At 46.5% G+C, this 24,371-nt stretch overlaps 1 protein-coding gene across 1 annotated transcript; it reads left to right on the top strand.

Moving 5' to 3' along the window:
- The first annotated feature begins 10,975 nt into the window (after positions 1–10,975).
- On the top strand, positions 10,976–17,884 carry LOC144888973 (uncharacterized). The gene is made up of 8 exons (XM_078768763.1): positions 10,976–11,102; positions 11,345–11,486; positions 11,582–11,756; positions 16,019–16,242; positions 16,382–16,453; positions 16,624–16,793; positions 17,086–17,346; positions 17,608–17,884. Exons 1-8 carry the CDS (start codon positions 11,091–11,093, stop codon positions 17,755–17,757), a joined length of 1,206 nt encoding a protein of 401 aa, XP_078624889.1. The 5' UTR covers positions 10,976–11,090; the 3' UTR covers positions 17,758–17,884.
- Positions 17,885–24,371: the final 6,487 nt, after the last annotated feature.

The following is a 24,371-nucleotide window of genomic DNA, read 5'->3' as shown; positions in this document are numbered from 1 at the left end:
CTTCTACCCGTTTCTGGCCTTGTACACCATTTCCACAGTTTCAAACTATTCAAACATCCCTATTCACCGTTTCACTTTGAAACCTCAACCTCTTTCACTTCTGCACTAACACCTTTTACCTGTGACTTTGACTTTTGCCTCTTGTTCACTCTGACAACTTCACTTTTTCACCTGGACCTTTTGACTGGGATTTTTTTTCACTCAGCGCATCGACGACGCCAAACCTCCACAAGTGCATTGTCGCCACCACGCCGACACCTCCAGAAAAAGCCCGCCTCGCCACACCTCACCAGCCACATAAGCCCACTCAACCAGCAATGACTTCACACATGCATCTTTCACTTGGACATTTGTCCTTGCACTGACTTTTGCGTCTTGTTCACTTTGACAACTTCACTCTTTCACAAGCGGCCATCACTCAGGCATCCCACTGCCACTTGCTCGACAACACGGCTGGCACTGCCGCCACCCCATTTGCCCCGAAACACATCGGCGCGCGTGCCTTTTCCTGCAAAGTACACACACGTACACCATTCCCACAGCGACGCCTCCACCCGGCGTCTTTGCATCGTTATGTTCCCTCCCTACGTCACCGTGTACACCGGTGCCTAATTTCCACACATTCCACCTTCCTTGCACAAGCGGAAAGGTGAACGCTTCTAACAATCCCTCTCGGCAATGGACACCGTCACCGCCCGTCAGGCATACCCACGGCAAACAAACCTCACACCTCACACCTCACACCTCACACCTCACACCTCACACCTCACACCGCGCACCAGCGCACCAGCACACAAGCACACAAGCACAATCACAATCACAATCACAATCACACCCACGAACTTGGCCAAATCACTGAAACTCCATCGTCGGTGCACCCAACTCCTCCTGCATTGCCCATTGTTGTCACGCGTGCGTCGTCTTGCACCTCGACGCAATAGGTGAAACAAATGCTGATACCTTGTTGGCACATTTCCACATCGAAACGCAACAATTGACACCGGCTCCACGTTTCCCAAATTGCACCGTCATAAGCCGTGCGCCAAGCCAAAAATAATTCCACGCAACACATCCCAATCCCACGAACCCGAAACCTTCTCCATCATTAAAAGAAGCCCAACTTGGGCGGTGTATAAGTAATTGACGACGGTCACCATACCTCCGAGGTAAACGTCCACGAGGTCTTTCCATTGCCATTAGTTGTACACCAACGATATACCCTTGGTTGTTTTTTCAAAAACAAACTTCACATCGAGCACTACATCATTCGATGTGACAAAACAAAGCTCGCTGCCCAGGTCGCCTAAATTCACAAGCCACCCGACGCCGACGAATGCGCAGTTCAATTTCACCCATGCATCTAATCCTAAAACCGGGACGATTGTCAAGGTAATTGCGCCGTATCGCACCTCAACGCAATAGGTGGAACAAATGCACCTACCTTGTTCGCACATTTCCACATCGAAACGCACAAAGTGACACCGGGTCCACGTTTCCCAAATTGCGCCGTCATAAGCCGTGTGCAAACCAAAAAATAATTCCACGCAACACATCCCAATCCCAGGAACCCGAAACCTTCTCCATCATTAAAAGAAGCCCAACTTGGGCGGTGTATAAGTAATAGACGACCGTCGCCATGCCTCCGAGGTAAACGTCCACGAGGTCTTTCCATTGCCATTAGTTGTACACCAACGATATACCCTTGGTTGTTTTTTCAAAAACAAACTTCACATCGAGCACTACATCATTCGATGTGACAAAACAAAGCTCGCTGCCCAGGTCGCCTAAATTCACAAGCCACCCGACGCCGACGAATGCGCAGTTCAATTTCACCCATGCATCTAATCCTAAAACCGGGACGATTGTCAAGGTAATTGCGCCGTATCGCACCTCAACGCAATAGGTGGAACAAATGCACCTACCTTGTTCGCACATTTCCACATCGAAACGCACAAAGTGACACCGGGTCCACGTTTCCCAAATTGCGCCGTCATAAGCCGTGTGCAAACCAAAAAATAATTCCACGCAACACATCCCAATCCCAGGAACCCGAAACCTTCTCCATCATTAAAAGAAGCCCAACTTGGGCGGTGTATAAGTAATAGACGACCGTCGCCATGCCTCCGAGGTAAACGTCCACGAGGTCTTTCCATTGCCATTAGTTGTACACCAACGATATACCCTTGGTTGTTTTTTCAAAAACAAACTTCACATCGAGCACTACATCATTCGATGTGACAAAACAAAGCTCGCTGCCCAGGTCGCCTAAATTCACAAGCCACCCGACGCCGACGAATGCGCAGTTCAATTTCACCCATGCATCTAATCCTAAAACCGGGACGATTGTCAAGGTAATTGCGTCGTCTTGCACCTCGACGCAATAGGTGAAACAAATGCTGATACCTTGTTGGCACATTTCCACATCGAAACGCAACAATTGACACCGGCTCCACGTTTCCCAAATTGCACCGTCATAAGCCGTGCGCCAAGCCAAAAATAATTCCACGCAACACATCCCAATCCCACGAACCCGAAACCTTCTCCATCATTAAAAGAAGCCCAACTTGGGCGGTGTATAAGTAATTGACGACGGTCACCATACCTCCGAGGTAAACGTCCACGAGGTCTTTCCATTGCCATTAGTTGTACACCAACGATATACCCTTGGTTGTTTTTTCAAAAACAAACTTCACATCGAGCACTACATCATTCGATGTGACAAAACAAAGCTCGCTGCCCAGGTCGCCTAAATTCACAAGCCACCCGACGCCGACGAATGCGCAGTTCAATTTCACCCATGCATCTAATCCTAAAACCGGGACGATTGTCAAGGTAATTGCGCCGTATCGCACCTCAACGCAATAGGTGGAACAAATGCACCTACCTTGTTCGCACATTTCCACATCGAAACGCACAAAGTGACACCGGGTCCACGTTTCCCAAATTGCGCCGTCATAAGCCGTGTGCAAACCAAAAAATAATTCCACGCAACACATCCCAATCCCAGGAACCCGAAACCTTCTCCATCATTAAAAGAAGCCCAACTTGGGCGGTGTATAAGTAATAGACGACCGTCGCCATGCCTCCGAGGTAAACGTCCACGAGGTCTTTCCATTGCCATTAGTTGTACACCAACGATATACCCTTGGTTGTTTTTTCAAAAACAAACTTCACATCGAGCACTACATCATTCGATGTGACAAAACAAAGCTCGCTGCCCAGGTCGCCTAAATTCACAAGCCACCCGACGCCGACGAATGCGCAGTTCAATTTCACCCATGCATCTAATCCTAAAACCGGGACGATTGTCAAGGTAATTGCCCCGTATCGCACCTCAACGCAATAGGTGGAACAAATGCACCTACCTTGTTCGCACATTTCCACATCGAAACGCACAAAGTGACACCGGGTCCACGTTTCCCAAATTGCGCCGTCATAAGCCGTGTGCAAACCAAAAAATAATTCCACGCAACACATCCCAATCCCAGGAACCCGAAACCTTCTCCATCATTAAAAGAAGCCCAACTTGGGCGGTGTATAAGTAATAGACGACCGTCGCCATGCCTCCGAGGTAAACGTCCACGAGGTCTTTCCATTGCCATTAGTTGTACACCAACGATATACCCTTGGTTGTTTTTTCAAAAACAAACTTCACATCGAGCACTACATCATTCGATGTGACAAAACAAAGCTCGCTGCCCAGGTCGCCTAAATTCACAAGCCACCCGACGCCGACGAATGCGCAGTTCAATTTCACCCATGCATCTAATCCTAAAACCGGGACGATTGTCAAGGTAATTGCGCCGTATCGCACCTCAACGCAATAGGTGGAACAAATGCACCTACCTTGTTCGCACATTTCCACATCGAAACGCACAAAGTGACACCGGGTCCACGTTTCCCAAATTGCGCCGTCATAAGCCGTGTGCAAACCAAAAAATAATTCCACGCAACACATCCCAATCCCAGGAACCCGAAACCTTCTCCATCATTAAAAGAAGCCCAACTTGGGCGGTGTATAACTAATAGACGACCGTCGCCATGCCTCCGAGGTAAACGTCCACGAGGTCTTTCCATTGCCATTAGTTGTACACCAACGATATACCCTTGGTTGTTTTTTCAAAAACAAACTTCACATCGAGCACTACATCATTCGATGTGACAAAACAAAGCTCGCTGCCCAGGTCGCCTAAATTCACAAGCCACCCGACGCCGACGAATGCGCAGTTCAATTTCACCCATGCATCTAATCCTAAAACCGCGACGATTGTCAAGGTAATTGCGCCGTATCGCACCTCAACGCAATAGGTGGAACAAATGCACCTACCTTGTTCGCACATTTCCACATTGAAACGCACAAAGTGACACCGGGTCCACGTTTCCCAAATTGCGCCGTCATAAGCCGTGTGCAAACCAAAAAATAATTCCACGCAACACATCCCAATCCCAGTAAACACGAAACCTTCTCCTCTATTAAAACGAGCCCAACTTGCGCGGCGCATAAGTAATAGACGACGGTCGCCATGCCTCCGAGGTAAACGTCCACGAGGTCTTTCCATTGCCATTAGTTGTAGCCAAACAATATACCCTTGGTTCTTTTTTGTACAACAAACTTCTCATCGACCACTGCGTCATTGCATTTGACAAAACAAAGCTCGCTGCCCGGGTCACCGAACTTCACAAGCCACCCGACGCCTACGAATGCGCACTTCAATTTCACCCATGCGTCTAATCCTAACACCGGCACGCTTGTCACCTTAATGCGCCGTGTTGCACCTCAACGCAATAGGTGGAACAAGTCCACCTACCTTGTTCACACATTTCCACAATGCAACGCACCAATTGACACCGGCTCCACCTTTCCCAAATTGCGGCGTAAAAACGCGTGCGCAAACAAAGAAATATCGACTCCGCACAACACATCACATCACAATCCCAGTAACCCTAAACCTTCTCCATTATGAAAGCACACCCACCTTGGGCGGTGTACAAGTAATACATGGCCATCGCCATCCCTCCGAAGCAAACGGCCACGAGGTCTTTCGCTTCCCATGAGGTGTTTAAAACCCACAGAGGTATTGTATGACCATGCGTTCTCGCCCTTCGGGGTCACGGTGCATGTGTTTTCAATGACCATATGCTTCAGCCTTGCGCTTGAGCTGCATGTCTATGCTAATGGCGCAGTCCTCATAGACGGCGTCCCTTGGCCGTGCGGTCATCAACCTGCACGTCCCAGCCTGATTAAATGTTTCACTTTTTAAATTTTTTTATTTATTTTACCTTTTCTTATTAGAAAAAAAAGCCCACCACGGACTGGCGTCAAAAAGCCCATGAGTTGTAGCCCAAATATACACCCTTCTTCTTTACGGACCAAAATAACTTCTCATCGACCACTCCGTAATTCTCTATGACCAAACAAAGCTCGCTGCCCTAGTCGCCGAAATTAACAACTCACCGCACACCTACCAATGTGCACTTCCATTTCACCCATGCCTCTCCTTGTCACACAGCCAGGGGCCCTGTGCCATTCAACATGCAAAAGCCATCGTCCGACTTCAAAGTCATCCTAGGGTACCGATCCTGTGACATTTCCCCACTTGGTGCACTCCAACAATTAATTGTACATTGTACAGCCCAAACGACGATAACGCACACAATCACAGGGCATACCATTCTATTTGCCCTTGCCGACTTCTTAGCCTTATCCTGGTGCCACAAACTAACGCCAACTCCTTTACTCGTAAGGCACAGCTGCACCGATACCGCAACAATCATCAATCACAATACAACAAGCATTCGTCACTATTGCGCTCCAATACATGTCCCCTAGCGGCAGTCTGTCGTCCGGAAAACGTTTGCTGAAATTACCAAACCTAAAAGTGCCATAACTTTGTCCAAAATGATCGAAACGTCGTGAAGTTCCAACTTCATCTGAAACTTATCATGACGAAACCATGTACCAACTTTGAAAGCATTAGCAATAAGAATTTAGAGAGAAAAAAGCCCGCAAACTTTTCTTTGCGTGACGGACTGACAGACAGACGCACGGACCGCAAAACCTATAGTCCCCTCCGGTGTACACCGCTAAGGGACTAATAACAACTCCACGGCACGGAGCATTACGAAATGTCCAGCAAACCTAACACTGCCGTTCCGTTGCGTTCCGTTGCGTTCCGTTGCGTTGCGTTCCGTTCCGTTCCGTTCCAAAACAACTCCGTCAACGTGCCCCGACTCAAAAACATACACGTCCAACAAAATGCGTGAACGCCTGCACCAAATGTGGTTGCCTTCAACCTTTACACACAGTCATATATTTCCGATGTACGAACAATTAACCGGCATTGCGTATTTTCAAAGGGTTCTTAATAACATCAGCGCAACAGAGCAAATAAAATATGTCTCCGTCTCCGTCTCCGTCTCCGTCTCCGTCTCCGTCTCGTTAGGGTTAGGGTTAGTTCGGCTCTGTAACAGCCGAACTCTAATCCGAGTGGTTACCTCTGTAACAGCCGAATGTTCGGCTCTCTAATCTCGGACGTCAGATTCCAGCGGCTCTGTAACAGCAACCCGGTCTCTCAACCTCACTACAGCGCCCACTGACGAACTCAGCTCATTCATAAAAAGAAGGAACAGTGTTACAGACGAAACAAAACCCTGAGGAACACCGCTGTTCATAGGGAAGGTGTGACATGTTGAGCCATGCACGATCACACATATACAGCGGTCAGAGAGAAAGCTCGATATGACAGAGCAGATGCCAAAATGCCAACAAAAAAAAACATGCCAAAACAACAACAACACCGGCAAAACTTACTAACAAACGCCAAGCGTCATCGCCTTTGAGACAAAGCACGAAGTTTACCACGAATGTTCTCCACCGTCAAGCCTTCACACCGGCACTTCTCCCTCAAGCCCTCATCGGCACGTAATACCTCAGCGACCTAAGTAAATGTAACACAACATACGTTGAAGTAAATGCCAGTATTACGTTACACCAGGACAATGACAAATCGCCCTTATATCCATGATCACTCTCCATATGCTTACCCTGCGTCTCGTAACCAGTTTACACGCAATCTCATGAGCGAACGCACGTTCCAGATGGTCCAAAATGTTCTTGTTGTAATCCAACTTTCTCCGTCGTCGAACCTTACAATGAGCACACCATAGACAAAGCATGAAGATGCATCCCGATACGAAATCAAACAACCGTGAAAAAAACCATGTCCATGTCGGACATCAACAAACACTTCTCTTGCAAATATAAACTATGACGTTTGCGTGGATAAAAACTCTTTCACTCACAAAAGCATACGCAGCCGACGACGATCGACCACTCCGCAAACGTTTCCTTCGGCCGGGCGTTTCAACACTTCCCGCTCCTTCTGAAAACAAAAAAAAAATATCCCACCAAGGACAAATATCAACTTCATTCATCGACTGATGTCAGCCAATCGTTATGTCGTCACACATTGCCCCAAACATATACCATAATGTCCCCCCCACCAAACCCCCCAAAAAACAACAAACAAACAAAACAAACACACACAACATTCCATTCAAAATTCCGTACGTAAAAGTCAAACGTCATCTCGGGATATGCCGCTGTACAACGTAAAATGCCCTTAGAATGCCTGTGATTGTTGTTGTTGTTGATGATGTTGTCTTTCTGGTTGTTGTTCCTCTAATAAACTTACCACGTTCACAACTGCTCCCAAGCGCCACACAAGCCCCTGCACCACTACCACTGGCCGGCCCTGCTCCTGCTCCTGCTCCTCGTCCTCCTCGTCCTCCTCGTCCTCCTCGTCCTCGTCCTCCTCGTCCTCGTCCTCGTCCTCCTCCTCGTCCTCGTCCTCCTCGTCCTCCTCGTCCTCCTCGTCTTCCTCTTCCTCCTCCTCCTCTTCCTCCTCCCTCCTCCTCCTCCTCCTCCTCCTCCTCCTCCTCCTCCTCCTCCTCCTCCTCCTCCTCCTCCTCCTCCTCCTCCCCCCCCTCAGCATCATCATCGTCGTCATCGTCATCGTCCTCGTCGAAAACGCCCTCGCCGCCCTCGCCGCCCTCGCCGCCGCCCTCCTCCTCCTCATCATCATCATTCCGGTGCTCTGGCTCTGCCTCCGGCTCCGGCTCCGACTCCGACTCCGACTCCTGGTGAACTTTGTCCTCCTCGTCATGGTGGTCACCGTGATCGTCGTGATCACCCTGCTGATCGCCCTTCTGATCGTCCTCGGCCTCAGTGGACGCCTGGATCTCGTGGCCGACGACACAAAGCACCTGCGACGATGTACCAGGCACTTGTTCGCTTTCACGTCCTTCACAGCAAATAGGAAGACAACAATGCATCCACGAGCCTTCAGCATACAAACACGTGTCGCAGCACACAGGGCATTGCCATGAAACAACAACAGGAAACACTAACTAATTCTTTCAATCACTTACCATCCCGTCCATGCAGCACTTTCAGCCTCTTCCCAATGAACATACAACACCGTCCCACCGACATTGCCGTTTCCCCTGCCCGCAGCAAATACGGCAATCGTGTGATTTGACAGGACAACAAGACCTCCACGTCGGAACCGTCCTCGGATGAATTGCGCCCTGGCGAAGGCGCACCTGAACCCCTAGCGATGCCCTTGGCGTTCCCCTGCACCTTCGCCACCTCAGCAACGGCAGGGACGTCCACCTGCGCCCCGACTTTGCACGTCTTGGCCCTGCTTCCACGGCTAACATGCAAACGTGAACTTGGCCCGGCTTCCTCGGCACACCCCCTCACCCCAGCCATAAGCACCTGATACCGCTCGTCCTTCACCTAATAACAAATGCAAACGTCAATGAAAATGCAGAACACGTCCAAATTAATGCAAACATCCGTGCATCCACCGATCCTTCCCGTCCGTCCGTCCATCCAAGCACACACTGAATACATGCCATAAATATGACACGCACCCACGCACATAATCATCAACAACAATAACTCACCGTCAGCCCATGCGCCGCTTTAAGATGCTTGTCAACCCTGTCGACAGCCCTCACACACCCGTCCACAGGGCACTTCTTAGTTCCCCGAAACCTAACACCAAAGTTTCAACGATAAACATGACGCCTCCCAATACATATGCTCCCAAGGAACACATGCACACAACGATTAAATAAAAACCAACGACAAACGCTAACCCCGACGTACGAACACGCACAACTACACGTACCTGCATGCCATGACCATTAAACGCAAACAGTTTCTTCAAACGTCCTCTTTTCAAAACACCAAATGAGTGACCAAATGACTAAGTGACCACAAACAATCCACTAAGTCAAATGCGCACCACCAAACTAAATGGTCTCTCACAGGCGTAGCATGTGCGACAAAACAACAACATGCCAAGTACACATGACATTACCCGTAGCCTTATGCACTTTGCCACGCCCATTAGACTGCACGGTCAAAAACTTTGCAACCACCTTTTCCTTGAAACGCTGAGAATCCTCCCACTGCGTGCCTCGTCACACGACAAATCATCATGGACACGCAAATGTCGCTCCATCCCTCCACATTGCCGTGCAACAGGACCCCAAAATTCCTTGCTTCTTTGTCTGAGGAGCAAAACACAGACACATGGACAAACCATTTATTACCGACACGTCCACTCAACATAACTACATCGCGCACGCACGCACGCACGCACGCACGCACGCACGCACGCACGCACCACTCCCTTGACAAACGCAAAACCAATGAATGCACAAAAATTTCCCCTTGCCAAAATCCAATCCTACCAAAAAAAACACCCGACTCCAAGTCCACGCACAACCACGACGACGTCGACGACTACGACCCCCTTTTATCAGGTCACGGAAACAATCAGACCACGCACGACATCATAACATGTTAGACCAGCTCATTGCAAAGATCACACCGTGCATTATATTATAATATGTTAGATCACGTCACTCAAAAGAATCAAACCGCCCACGACACCAAAACATGGTACACCAGCTCATTAAAAAGAGCAGAACGTGCATTACATTATACAATATCACATCAAGTCATTCAAAAGACCAGGCCCTACACGACATGATAACATCTTCGTTGCAATTCGACACCTACCAAATTTCTTGTGTACACAAACCGTGACGAAACGACTGCCTTCACAAGCGCTACCTCACTGCTTAGTCAAGGACCACAACCCGAACTTCTCCCTTTCAGTTTCCTATGAAACACCAGGAGCTACTTACAAAACGTCCCTACGAGAATTCACACGTCACCTACTCACCGGAACCCAAGCTATCATTATCAACGCAATATTTGTCCTTACATACAGCACAATAGACCTTCGCTCACTTCTGAAAGTAAACCTGCCCTCAGGGACGTCAGCATTCCTCAAAATTTCTTCATTTACTCTTATAAACACCATTAGCAAGTTGTAAAAATATGACCATACCTGCACGTGCTTTATAATATAAGATATATATCCTTCCTGTTGAAACCAGGAAACCAAAAACCAGGCAAACGCCATGATAACGATAACCTATTCGTACACGTTTTCACTGCGGGCAAAAACGCCTTGGGAAAATGGGATATTACTAGTATTCTTATTATTTTGTAGTAACATTAACAATACAGGATCATTAATTTTGTTTGAAAAAGCGTCTTTGGAAAAACGCCACGATGAAGCTAACAAAAATATGGCTGGACACCTCACCACGCACATATTTCCGGCCATCGCGGGGAAAACCCCCTCGGATGAAAAACCCCCGTCGCCGATGACATAAAAGGATTGCACTACAACCACCGTTCATTATGTAACCCTCGTTCATTCAGTGTAATTTTTTTCAACATCACACAAACAAGACAAAAGTCATTTTCACTATGACGATTAACGAACACTTATTCTCGTTTATGCTGCTAACCCTTAATTCAAAAGCGGGTGGGCACAAAACAAAGAAAGAAAGGAAGGAAAAAAAACCCATTAAACAACAACCAACAAGGAACACTTCAACTCCAACTCCAACTCCAACAGCGGCACAGCGCCCACACCAACATTCCTCAGGACACAGGCCCAGCGATTCGAGTACTTCGTCCATACCTTCAAACAAACAACATGCCTCTGAAAGTAAGTTGATCCTTTCCTGACCTTTTACGCAATGCTGATAATGCAATCTTTTCCTCAAAATTCGTGCAGCAAACCAACATGCGTTGACGTGTGCACCCGACAAAGTCTTCGGCGCTATTGCTTCCGAGAGGCCTACACTTACACGCCATGGGCCACGTGCTGCGCGCTGCGTGCTGCGCGCTGCGCGCTTTGTCCCCATTAACAAGTCCATTCACCACGTCGCTTTCACGTTTCCTTATCAGGACAAAGACATGCAGCTTGCCCGTCATCTAATACAACAACTCAAAGAGCAGCAACACCTCTTCACCTATGTCAAAGATAGGTATACCCGAATTGAAAAATGGTACGCTGACAAGCGCGCCACCGCTCAACCTCCACCTGACGGTGAGTAAACCATTAGCAAGTGCAACAGCAATTACATTTATCCTGCCTTGGTTGTCATGGTTATATGCAATGAATTATTACATACCTATTTACAGTGCAACTATTGAAAGAATACATGCGGTATATGTGTGGCACATTCGCCAACGCCAAAAAACGAGAAAACACCAACACCACCATTGCCCATGTACGCCTATTCCTGCGCCATATGGCGGGCAAACAGGACATAGGCACCTCGATGCTCTTCTTGCAGGAAACCACCAAAATGCGCTCGTAAGTATGCATAAACCCAATTTGTTATAAATGTTCATCTTTCATTAATCATACACTTTCAAAAATCCCCCCTTGCCCCTCCCCCTACCCTGCTAAACTCCCCCGGTGACCCTCCCCTCCTAAACTCCCACCTTGCCCCTCCCCCTTCAAAACTGCCCCCCCCCCCAACCCCTTCCCTTTCGAATCTCCGCCCAACCATCCCGCCTGGCTCCTCCCACCCCTCCCGCCTCCTTCTCAAAGCTGCCTCCTCCCCACTTCTTCTCCCTTCTATGTCATACCTCCACCTCCCCGAACCTTCTACTTGCCTCCTCCGCCTCCTCCGCCTCCGCCTCCTCCTCCTCCTCCTCCTCCTCCTCCTCCTCCTCCTCCTCCTCCTCCTCCTCCTCCTCCTCCTCCTCCTCCTCCTCCTCACCAAACAACCCCTCAGACAACCCGTCACTGTGCCTCATGCCATCACCATCAAACCTTTCATCCTCCTCATCCTTCCCTTTCTTGTAACTCTTCTGTAATCTCTGACACTATCAATTGCTCTTCCTACCTCCCCCTGTCATCCTTCATCGGACCATACGCCTCCCCTACCCTATACTATACTATACTATACTATACTATACTGCACCCAATGGTCCCCCTCTCTCCTCATTAACGATATGCACCTCAAACCCGATTGATCTCGACATTCGGGTTGCTTCTCACAATCCAGACTTCATCTGCCTAACGGAAAATTACCTCCTTCACCATGTCTGTGATTCCTTAACATCTCTTCCTGGTTACTCCCTCCTCAGCTACGATACACCTGAGCCTCGTCCTGGTGGTAAGTTGCCTATCTTTATCAAAAACCTCTTCCTCACGCTCCTTGCACTACCCTCTCTCCACCCCACCCCCAGGAATACCTCTGCCTATGGGTTCCTCTCCGCTCCAACCCTTTGTTCATATCTCTCCTGTACCGTCCTTCAAAGAGTGATGACTCCATTTTCATTTACCCGTCGGATAACATCGAACAACTTCTATCAACTCATCCAAACTCTTTCTTCCTCATATGTGGCGACTTCAACTATCATCATGCCAGCTGGCTGGGTGTGCGTTCCTCTCTCACCAGCCATGGCACCTCAGCACAGGATTTCTTCGACTCATTGGGACTGACACAATCTCTCAATTTCCCGACCCGGATCTCAGTCAATGTAGTATGTTCTCCTCTGCACTTCCTTATGACTAACTTCCCTGTAAATGTCTCCTGCTCTTCTTGTACTCCAATCGCTTCTTCTGATCATGTACTTGTGAAAGTCGACATCTCTCTGGCCATTCTCAGAGCCTCCTCACCACCGACGAGTCTCCCATCTCTACTGCCTCTGACATCAATTCTTCCAAAGCAAGGAGCTCTTTTTTTTCTCGTCTCGTCTCGTCTCGTCTCGTCTCGTCTCGTCTCGTCCTCGGGTGTCTTACCTTTCCTCCCGTCCATGGTACACTGAATTTTGCCTTCAGGCAATTGCCCTGAAGCAACTTGCATTTGCCTCATGAAATACACATCCAACTGAAGGCAATCTCAGTTCCTTCCCCCAAGCTCGGAACAAATGTGTGTCTACCCTGAGGAGTACCAGGAAGCACCATCTCTCCACACTTAAGATTGAACTCTCAAACCTGTCTCCTTCCTCCGAATGCTGCCGACGTCTGGGCAAATCGGTTTCTCTTATTTCTTCCCCCACCGCCATCCCCTCCCTTACCTCAAATGGCTACACAGTTGACACCGACACGTGACAACGCCTAATGCCTCAACTCTGTCTCTGCCTCAAAATCTTGTGTCCCAACCCCATCTCGCTCTGTTCCCACCTATCCCAGTCGAACCCAACTGCTCCTGGACTCTGTGTCCTTGTCACCTCACAAGGTGCACCAGTTTTTTTTTTTTGCCCAACCTCAACTCGGATTCGGCAACTAGACCACACGGCATCACCCCCACGGCTCCTAAAATCCTCCTCTGCGGCTCTAGGTCACCCTCTCTCTGTTCTTGTCACCCTCTCTTTTGCTCAAATTCATCTGCCACCATCTTGAAAATCAGCCAACATTAATGCTTTACACAAAAAAAAGGGTGCAAAAACAGATCCTTCCAACTACAGACCAATCAGCCTGCTTCCAATTATCAGCAAAGTCATGGGATCCATCATTGCTTCGCATATCAAATCCTTCCTCTTCTCCAATAGCTTCATCTCTGATCATCAATTTGGATTCATACCAGGTCATGATACTCTGGACATGTTGCTTCTGCCGTCTCAACAATGAATGAAGGTCCTCAATGCCAAACAACACATCAGACCTGTCTCACGTGTCTCACGTGACATATCACGTGCCTTCGATACGTTCTGGCACCCAGCTCTGCTCACCAAACTCTCCTCCGATGGTATCCATAAAAATCTCCACTCATGCCTTGCACACTTCCTCTCTGGTCATAGACAACGTGTGGCCCTCAATAGATTTCTCTCATGTCGCCTTCCTGTTCTGCCTGGAATTCCCCAAGGTAGTGTTCTGTGCCCTGTGTTATTTCAGGTCTTCATCAACGATCTCTCCGACTCTCTGGAAAATCCTCTCCATCTCTTGGCTGATGACTCCACTATCTGCCGCTCCAATGCTCATGCCTCAGATCGACAGTCTACACACTCGTCACTCTCTGCAGACCTGCACAAAATCACAGACTCATCAAACAAGTGGAACATGTCTTTCAATCCTCACAAATGTCACACTCTTACAATGTCTCTCCGAAAGGACCGAAGGCAAAAACCCTCTCATCTACTTTCTCAACAATCCTCTGCAACAACTTCTGTCGCTCAAGCTTTTGTGTCTCACTATCTGCCATGATCTTTCTTGGGAAAAGCACATTTCCAAGCTGCCCCCCAAAGCCAGTCACCCACTAGCAATCCTCAGTCGTGCTAAGTCCTTCCTTGACACACCTGACCTCCTGAACTCCTGAACTCCTCACCACATACAACGCTTTCATCCACAGCCCAATGCAATACTGTCCCCCCCCCCCCCCCCCCCCTCTGGGCCGATGCTCCTGCCTCACACCCACCTCGAAATCCACGCTCTTGAAACCAAACCGTTCAGAATCATTGCAATCTCCTGCGATGAACTTAACTCCGAGGGCCTTTCACTCACTCACTCACTCACCGCAAACAGGTTGCTGATCTTTCTGCCTTCTACCGACTCCTCTCCGCCCTTGCTCCCCCAGCTCTCTCTCAGCTCTGTCCCCCAAATATTCCTTCGTGTCGCACAACATCTGCCTGCAACCCTCTTATGTTTAAATTGCCAAAATCTAGGCTCCCTGCTCACGTTCACTCTTTCATTCCCCTCTTCTCCCGCCTGTGAAACAAACTCCCCCACTCCCTTCAGGTCTTTAAAACAGCTGTTCACCACCATCTCTTATCTTATCTTATCTTATCTTATCTTATCTTATCTTATCTTATATCTTCCCCCATCCAAAACCTTGATCGTTTCTACCCCCGCTGATTCACCCCAGATGCACCGTTTTTTCGGTTTTTTGTTTTTTAATTCCAACCTCTTTCCTACAAGTCCTTACAGGCTTCATATGTTTTGCACCTCTCCCACCTCCCCCCAAGCCCTCCCCCCTCACACATTTCTCGGCATGTCCCTGCTCTCAAATGTTCTGTTTGTCTCCTTCCCCCTGTCTCTCCCCATCTTGTCTACCGCTGCCCTTATTCTACGTTTTGTGTTTCATGTGTCGCTTTCACATTTCTGTGTGATTAATGTTACCTCTTTCGCGAGCCTCCATCTTGTATCGGGGAAAAAAAAAAAGAAACAAGAAAAAAGAAAAAAGAAAAATCGTCGTCCTCAGGATCGCGCATATGACATCATTCACAACGTAGCACCCGCGAACAACTCACCCGATGCACGTCCCTCGCATTTGCAACCACCAATGAACACCCCACACATGCACATTGCCCAAAATATATCGTGCACACCACCACCACCACCACCACCACCACCACCACCACCACCACCACCACCACCACCACCACCACCACCACCACCACCACCAACCTAACAACAATGACAACCCTAACGAAAACGATACCCCAAAACCCTAACCTTCACATCAACATTAATGATGACAACGATGCTAATAATGATAACAACAATAGCAATTGCTTCACTTAGTGCTTGCGTTACTTTTACTTGTCCTTTTATTGATGACATTGCTTTTATTGTTTCACTTGCTCGTTTGGTTAAATGCCCTTCCAATACTTTCACGTCTTTAGATGGTTCGACACCTTACGAAGCTCCGGCAAGAAACCATCCACGATAAAGAATCATCTCTCCTCGCTGAGCTCTTTCATGAAATTTTTAAAAGCGGCACAATTTCCCCGAGTCAAATTGACGAGCCAAAATTTCGACCACATTGTCTTCATGATCTCGGCTTTTCAAAGAGAAATGAATCCTCATGTCAGAGTCCAACACCAACAGCGCCTGGAAGATGCACGAGGTAAGAAACATCACCCAAAACGTACGCGTAACCTATTCCTCCATCCATCTCAGGTAACGATCCTTTGCTTTCATGACAAATGATATACCCAAGCACACCGCCAACAAATAATGATACCTCTTTTGATTCCTTTTCACAGACAAATTGATTTCCAAACATGAACTGCGAACAATAGTGCAAAAAAGCACAATGAAAATCCCTCAACTTCTTGGTAAGTGATGACGACCCTAGCAAATACATTTGCCCAAACATTTCTGTACACTCACTTATTCCTCCTACAAGTCACATGGACGACAACCAACCATGCCAACCTACCTAAGCCTAACGTGACACACATCAATTGTTATTGCTGACGCTATCCCTTTCATTTTTTTTTTTCAGACCAAATCAAAAGCAACCCCAAAAAACCAGCACGCAACATTGTCCGAATAATCGGACTGTTATGTGCCCGGCTGCTCATCAAAAACGGCCACAGAAAAGGCGTCATGACAAACATGACCCTGGACAACTTCCGCAACGCCACAAGGAAAGGCCCATCACGATTCATCCACGTAAGCATACGGTGTGCATTGTCCAAGCCGAACTGCATTTCATCACCTAAACAAACTAAGCCGTATCCACAGGACATTGTTATTGCAATAATGCAACGACATTCATACCGTCACAACACTTCCTTTCCAAATCAAGGCACATAAAATGTGTTCGAAATTTCTAACAATGCACAACAAAGGAACACTCCCTCAACAACCAACTACGTCTGTCACACACACATCACATCGTCCAATCACGTCTTATAAAAGTGTACTGCACCACCGACACGATCCTTCCCAATTTAATTTGCAGGTTCCCGAACACAAAACCGCTGCCCACTTCGGCAGGGCCACGGTCACGTTGAGTAGCCAAGACCACAAATTCATGTGCATCTTTGCAAACATCAGACAAAACTTACCGGGATTCAGAGACCAAAAACAACAGACCTTCTTTTTCAATAGCAGAGGAAACCCTTGCAAAAATATGTCGAACCTCTTAAGGGCAGCATCACAAACCCTGGGAATGAAGACCACTTTGACGGCAGGTGCAATACGTACGTCCATTGCCACGCACGTAAGTACAACACCTTGTGTTACACAATTACCCATACACCATACACCATACACCATACACCATACACCATACACCATACACCATACACCATACACCATGCCATGATCGCAGTTCCACTACTCTCACATGCATGCGCAGTTGCGCACTTTCCCTTTCCCTATTGTCAACACCGATCGTCACTAAGGTGTACACTGCAAAAAGGATTTTCATCCTTCCATCTGCAAATCTTTTCATGCCACCCCTTCTCTTCCTTACACCTAGGTGACGAGCAACATCAACGAAAATAAAGCCAAGAACGTGGCACACCACATGTGCCACTCACGTGCCACTCAACAGCGCCACTACATCGTCCACAATGACGACGAACACCTGACGGCGTGTTCCACAATCCAACAACAACTGCGACTGTAAGCGAGCAATAAAAACAACTCACCGATCCGACACACAATGTACGACTACCCCTTTGCTTTTATTCCAAATAAACCTAACTACAACTGCCACTTTAAAACTACTGCAATTGATGACCCCTTTACTCCACCTACCCACATTCATTAAACATCCTTTGTTTGTGTTATCCTACCGCACAACCCCCTGGGACACACACACACACACACACACACACACACACACACACACACACACACACACACACACACACACACACACACACACACACACACACACACACACACACACACACACACACAATTATGACATCAAAATTTAAACATGTATATATATTATATTACGAGTCAGTATTGCTTGTTGTTATGCATGTGCGACGTCAAATAAATTGCTGACACAAAAACCATTGCTTTTTTTCCTCAGGTGTACAACATATAAAACTAGTCCAAATATCCCGTCATTGCACCATCCGGCACGCCCATTTTAGGTCGTACGTGCTAAACCTCAAAACCAAAAACCCCAAAAAATCTAATAAATGCCCATTGCACAATTCAAAAATAAACGACAGTTCTCACACATTTCCGGTGTACGTGTATTCCTCAGTATTTCGAACACTCCCCACAAATCACTGTGCTCCACATATATTACCTGCAACTTTCACATTTCAAACACAGGCGAATAAACGCTATGCTACCTTGCTGTTCCCAGGTTGTATATTCCTCCAAAACCCATGGATGTCCACGAAAGTGCAAATGGCAGCCCATTGTTGCAGTGCAAAAACGAGGTATCCCTGCAAAATTAGACCGCAAATTAGACCGTTGACGACAACAACCAAGGCTCAAATCAAGTACATGCAATTGCAATTCAAAGTCAGAGTCGAAACCAAGATCACTACAATTCCAAAAAAAATCCATTACATACCCATATCAGAGTCTCCCTCATCCTCGTGTCCTGTGTTACAACAACCAACCCCATCAAACCACACATTCGACCAAACCGACTTTATTCATAGGTCACAACAAACAACATCTATTTCTATACATAAACAAAGCCAAAACAACTCACCAAGCCGAGTAGAGAACCCCATATGAAGCCAGCACGACTTCAAATACTAGTCAGGCACGCCTACAGCATACTCCTCCTTATAAAGGATGCTGTGAACCGACTTGCTGATCCCTTCCTTACCCACAACCAATCACAGCCCTCATACCCATGAGCCAAACCACTTGTTCTAATTCGGAGGGGGTGCACAGCACAACGGTTGACAAACCACTCGTTCTAACTCGGGCAGGCTTCAAGGAAAAATAAAAGAAAGGTCACACACCATAACACCTCGTATTGCGGTTGCTATGTTTATCAATAAATCTCCTCCTCATCCGGATTGTCTTCCTACTGACACTCACGTCGTGGAATTTGAATAATTAAATAAATGAAATGTTAATAATCCAATGCCCTCACCAAATCCAAATATTTATGCACATGTTATTACCCGACGCATTTCACCTGTTACATTAAACATAGACACCGGAAGAAAAACGTCATCAATATGACGTCACAAAATACACCAACATACATCGAATATATATATTATATAGCCTTTCAAATGATCTTTGTACACCTTATAAGAAATAAATTCATATCGTTACGGTGTCTGACCATTCTTTTATTCTTCCTACCACCCCCCTCCCCATTTGAGTTCAACCAAATGGTTTGGCCCATGCCTATAAAGCCGATGATTGCCTGCGGCTGCAAGTGCAAACGCAGCACACCTGCCACCAACCTGATTCCAAAGAAAGAAAGAAAGAAAGAAACAAACAAACAAAGACAGACGTAGAGTGGCCATTTTTGACGAGGGCTCATGGCTGAGGACCTTTCCGTGTGTTTCTAAAGTCTCCAACTGCATTCTCTCCACCCGAAGGTTCTGTGTCACCAACCACTCAGCCCATCGCTGCACCTGAACCTTGACTTAGTGATTAAACTCTGCCTATTGCTGCACCTGCTTTGAGGCCTACCATTGTGGAACCTGCCTTGAATGCATTCCTTATTTCGAACTGTCGATGCACTTCCTCCAGGTAAACACTTTTTTATTTTTTATTTTTTATTTCTTTTATATACAAGATCGAGGCTCGTGAAAGAGCGAACATTAATCACACAGAAACACAAACAGACACATACAACAAATAACATCGGCAGCGGTAGACAAGATGGGGAGAGAGGGGGAAGGACACAAACACAACATTTGACAGCAGGGACCGACAGACATGGAGACATCGACAGAACTGTGGGAGGGAGAGGGCTTTGGGGGGGAGGCATGGCAAGGGTGGGGGTGGGAAAGGTATAAAACACATGGACACTGCCAGGACTTCCAGGAAAGAAGTTGGAATTTCAAACAACGTGCATGTGGGGTGAATTAGTGGGCGTAGAAAAGATCAAGGTTTTCCATGGCGGAAGATAAGAGATCGTGGTGAACAGCTGTTTTAAAGACCTGCAGGGAGGAGTGTCATTGAAGTGAGTGTGGGACTTTGTTCCAGAGGCGGGAGAAAAGAGCAATGAAAGAGTGAAGGTGAGCAGAGAGCCGACATTTCGGCACTTTAACCATCAGAGGGTGGCTGGCAGATCTTGTGCGACCTGTAGGAATATTTGGGGGGACAGAGCACAGAGAGAGCTGGGGGAGCAAGGCTGGAGAGGAGTCCATAGAACACAGAAAGACCACCTACCTACCTGCCTGCGGTGAGTGAGTGAAACTGCAGGATACAGTACCGCTCACACTCGTGTAGTCTCCATCTCTCCTCCTCGCAAATCTCCTGAAGCACCAGACTGTAGGTCCTCCCTTGGGACTGAGTACAAAAGCACCACCCTCCAACCCTGGCTCCCTATCCCAACCTATCCTCCCTATCCCTACCCTGGCTCCCTCCTCTCCCTATCCCAACGCGGGCCCGGGCAACTCGGTTGGTCCTCAAGTATTTTAATTACAAATTGGAGGTGCATAACATTGTGAATCAAAAAAAGACGGGTGAAACAAACTTCTATTGAACTTTTTCGCAATGTTTTTAAGCTACCCTCTCACGCTGACGTAAACCCGAGCTGCCTCGTCCCTCCCTGTCGTGCTGGCCTAATCTCATTTTTCCCTGTCTTCGTTCCCTTTTCTTTTACGTCCAGGAATATCTTTTCAGCATCATTGAATGCTTGCCTCGGTGTGCTTCACACCATGACAACATATATATATATATATATATATATATATATATATATATATATATATATATATATATATATATATATATATATATATATATATATATATATATATATATATATATATATATATATATATTTACTCATTATTTGCTTATCACCTATATTAATTTTACAAGCACGTCTCCAATTCATTCAATCTTTTAGGATTATTGTTTCACACTATTTGACCGTTTTACGAGTCACCCGGAAAGGGTTATCAACTTATCACGTTCGAACTTCAAACTTCCATGCCATTAAAAAAGGAAGTCCTTATGTAATCTACTAGTCCCCGACTGCAAAGCCGCAATGAGCCGGCGAAGCCAAAGCCCCTTGCCACTAATTTACCCATCACTGTGGCATCAGTAGCTTAGGTAGTTGGTATTAGGTAGGTGTAGTAGGTACCGTACCTAGTTGAAAATGACACCATTTACATTGTGCATGAGATTAAAATTTATAAAATTTCCTTCTTCATTAATTCGGTGAATTCCGTCTCAACCTCGGATATTTCCGGCCATGAAAAACTATCCCCTACGGCCACGAGATTTCGAAAAAAGAATTCTTCGTCATTTTTAGAATATTTGACGCCGTTTTCAGCCTCGGAAACACGGTATCCGGGAACAAGCTTTTTGGAAATATTTTTTCTAATACTCCACTCATTGGTTGTGATGTTTGGTGACGATTTCCATTGAAGATAACCAGGGCCCACGCGCGCCCGGCCAACGAGCTTGCTCTTGAAGTATTTGAATGACAAATTAGAGGTGCATAACATTGTGAATCAATAAAAGACGGGTGAAAGAAACTCCTATTGAACTTTTTCCCAATTTTTTTTTGCCATTCTACCGCATCCGGAAGAAGGCGGCCTCCATTGAGCGATTTGCTGCGTCAAAGCTTCCAAATTCTCAAAGGATCCACCAAAATGTGCCTTTTCAACATAACACGTACGCGTTCATTCACAACACCGCCCTCGCCGGCTATTACGAATAAATGATTACAAATATTTTTTTTCCCAATCTGTCATCTTAGACTTTCCTATAATAAATCACCTTACCCCTTCGACGCCAAACTGGGTAATGTTTTTTTTACCCGGCATGCTTTTTGTTTTCCTCAAACTTTATCAAAACATTTATATGCATGACCTTCCATGTATCCTTCAAATAAAGGTTAATACATATTCCTGTGGGCGTTTTTTTTGGTTTTTTTTTCCTACCACGATTGCTCTTATAGTTAATCCAAATGTTTTACCTTCATCCAGGAGTCCTTCCTTTTAGACCCGTACTAAAAATGATTTCTTAACACTATAACAATACATTTTTACGCATGACCTTTCATATATGCTAACAAGAAAGTATAATGAATATTCCTGTGTCTCTTATTTTATTTTTCTTTCACCATCGCTGCAAAATAGCACTTCACTGTTCAACTTCCCATCCCAACTTGGGTCTCTTTATAGGAGATAAATAATGACCACCCAGCGAACCACCCTCATTTGCCTACTCTCTTGGTTTGAGCTCTCAATAATTCATACCCTAACTTTCATACCTCGATGAATGACCCTTTATCGGACCGCCCCTCGGCCATGAAATGCTGCATACAAACGACCGACTACCGCACCACTGCTTTTCAGTCCAAGCAACAGGTGCTTTACTATAACCCAATCAAACACGCCCGTCAACAGCACCTTCCACGAGATTAATATGGGCTGAAAGTTTTCTGCCCTTGTGACCAAGACAACTGAAAGTCGACATGGAATTTAATGCACAGGGACGCAGCCTCCTCAAGCTGTGCACAAGAATGTGTCACACAATATCCTCACGACATTGTACGCTGATTCTAATAGGTACAGTAACAAATGCTACGATGGACAAATTTTCCACGACTGTGGCATTGCACCCAAACCTGCTTATCAAGGGACTCAATTACAGGCACACTCACAAAAAGAAAAAGAAAAAACAACAACACCAAAGAAACACACCTCACATCCCACCGATGATGACAGCCAATAAGCAATGACACCTGTACTTTATAGTTTATAGTTTATAGTTTATAGTTTATTTTCATTCAGAAACTTCAGGTTCCTTGGCATGTTTGACATTTTACCAATGCCGTATATTCAAAGAATACACCTCAAACAATGTAAAGAAATAATTACATTTACTTATGATTTTCCTTTTTTGCAACAATAAAAACCTCACAACTCACTCTCAAAAAGAACGCGCTTCTGAATGCAAAAGTTCATTTTACTACAACTTGTAAGACAAATCTAGTGCATAGTGATTTATATGAAAAACACAATCACCATCAAGTTATCCCTCTGTTTTGAAAAAGTACCCACATTATGAACTTACAACTTCGCTGACTTGTTCAAAGTTACAACTTTAATAAAAACAGACATTTACGTCCATGCCCCAAATTCACAGATCCTAATGTACAAGCGAAAACGTTCAAACTTTCAAAGTCAAACAGTGACACAGGAAAACATTGACAGAGTCCAAATGTCCCGAAAAGACTCCAATATCACTTCGACTATATTGAACAACGCCTTGATTTACCAGCAATTTCCTTTCAAAACTCTTTTTGGATGCTAGCCATGATGCTTCTTTGCTCCCTCAACGATATGAATGAAGCTCGTCAATGCCAAACCGGAAATGATATTTCTCTCCTAGACAGATAACGTGCCACATATACGGTGCACCAAAGCATCCTGTTCACCAAAGTCGTCTCCTCTTAACATATCCATGCGAACCTCGACGCATGCCTTGTGCACTTGGTCTCTTGTCGCAAAGAGGATTTTTGTCTCAAGTCGCTTTCCTCTTCAGCCTGCACTTCCTCAAAGCAGTGATCTCGGCCGGGTGCTTTTTCGGGTGTTCAACGATAATCTCTGCGACTCTCTCAAAAATCCGCTCTATGTGTTGGCCGATGACTCTGACCAATCTCTCATGCACCGTACCTCATCGCTCAAACCGGCAGCCACTGATGCTGCTGCATCAGTTCAAAAATGGGTGCCAATCCTTTTTTATTATTCACATCATCACAGCAAGCAACAAGCGGACTACTAACAGGTGAGCCGCAACTATAAGGGCCTCCTATTCGGCCTACTGCCTTCGTGCAGTACTTGGGCGACGCCTTGACATTCTTACGATGCTCAAAATGACCTCCAGCAAGGCGCGGGATACCTGCAAGCAATTGGTTTCGACAGAGCTGTCGGCAGAAGCCACAGAACCCCTGGAAATGCGGGGTTCCACTCTCCCCCTGCTCCAGTTGAAACACATATTCAGTTACAGGCGGGTAACCTTTAAACTGTACCTCTAATTCAACGGCGCAAAGAGTGGGGTTATTCAAAGTGAATATCCACGCCCAACAAGGGCCGTGGTGGGCGTGCTTTG

This window comes from Myxine glutinosa, unplaced genomic scaffold, assembly GCF_964187855.1.
Source record: "Myxine glutinosa unplaced genomic scaffold, kmMyxGlut1.1 SCAFFOLD_390, whole genome shotgun sequence".
NCBI classification, from domain to species: domain Eukaryota; kingdom Metazoa; phylum Chordata; class Myxini; order Myxiniformes; family Myxinidae; genus Myxine; species Myxine glutinosa.
Note: the sequence above shows the minus strand (reverse complement) of the source record. Positions and strands in the feature narration are given on the sequence as shown.

What these genes read in the sequence shown, in the direction of transcription:
- LOC144888973 (XM_078768763.1), top strand. An exon ending in GAAACCACCAAAATGCGCTC is followed by an intron (nt 11,757 to 16,018) that starts GTAAGTATGCAT and finishes TCACGTCTTTAG; the next exon opens with ATGGTTCGACACCTTACGAA. An exon ending in GTACGTCCATTGCCACGCAC is followed by an intron (nt 17,347 to 17,607) that starts GTAAGTACAACA and finishes CCTTACACCTAG; the next exon opens with GTGACGAGCAACATCAACGA.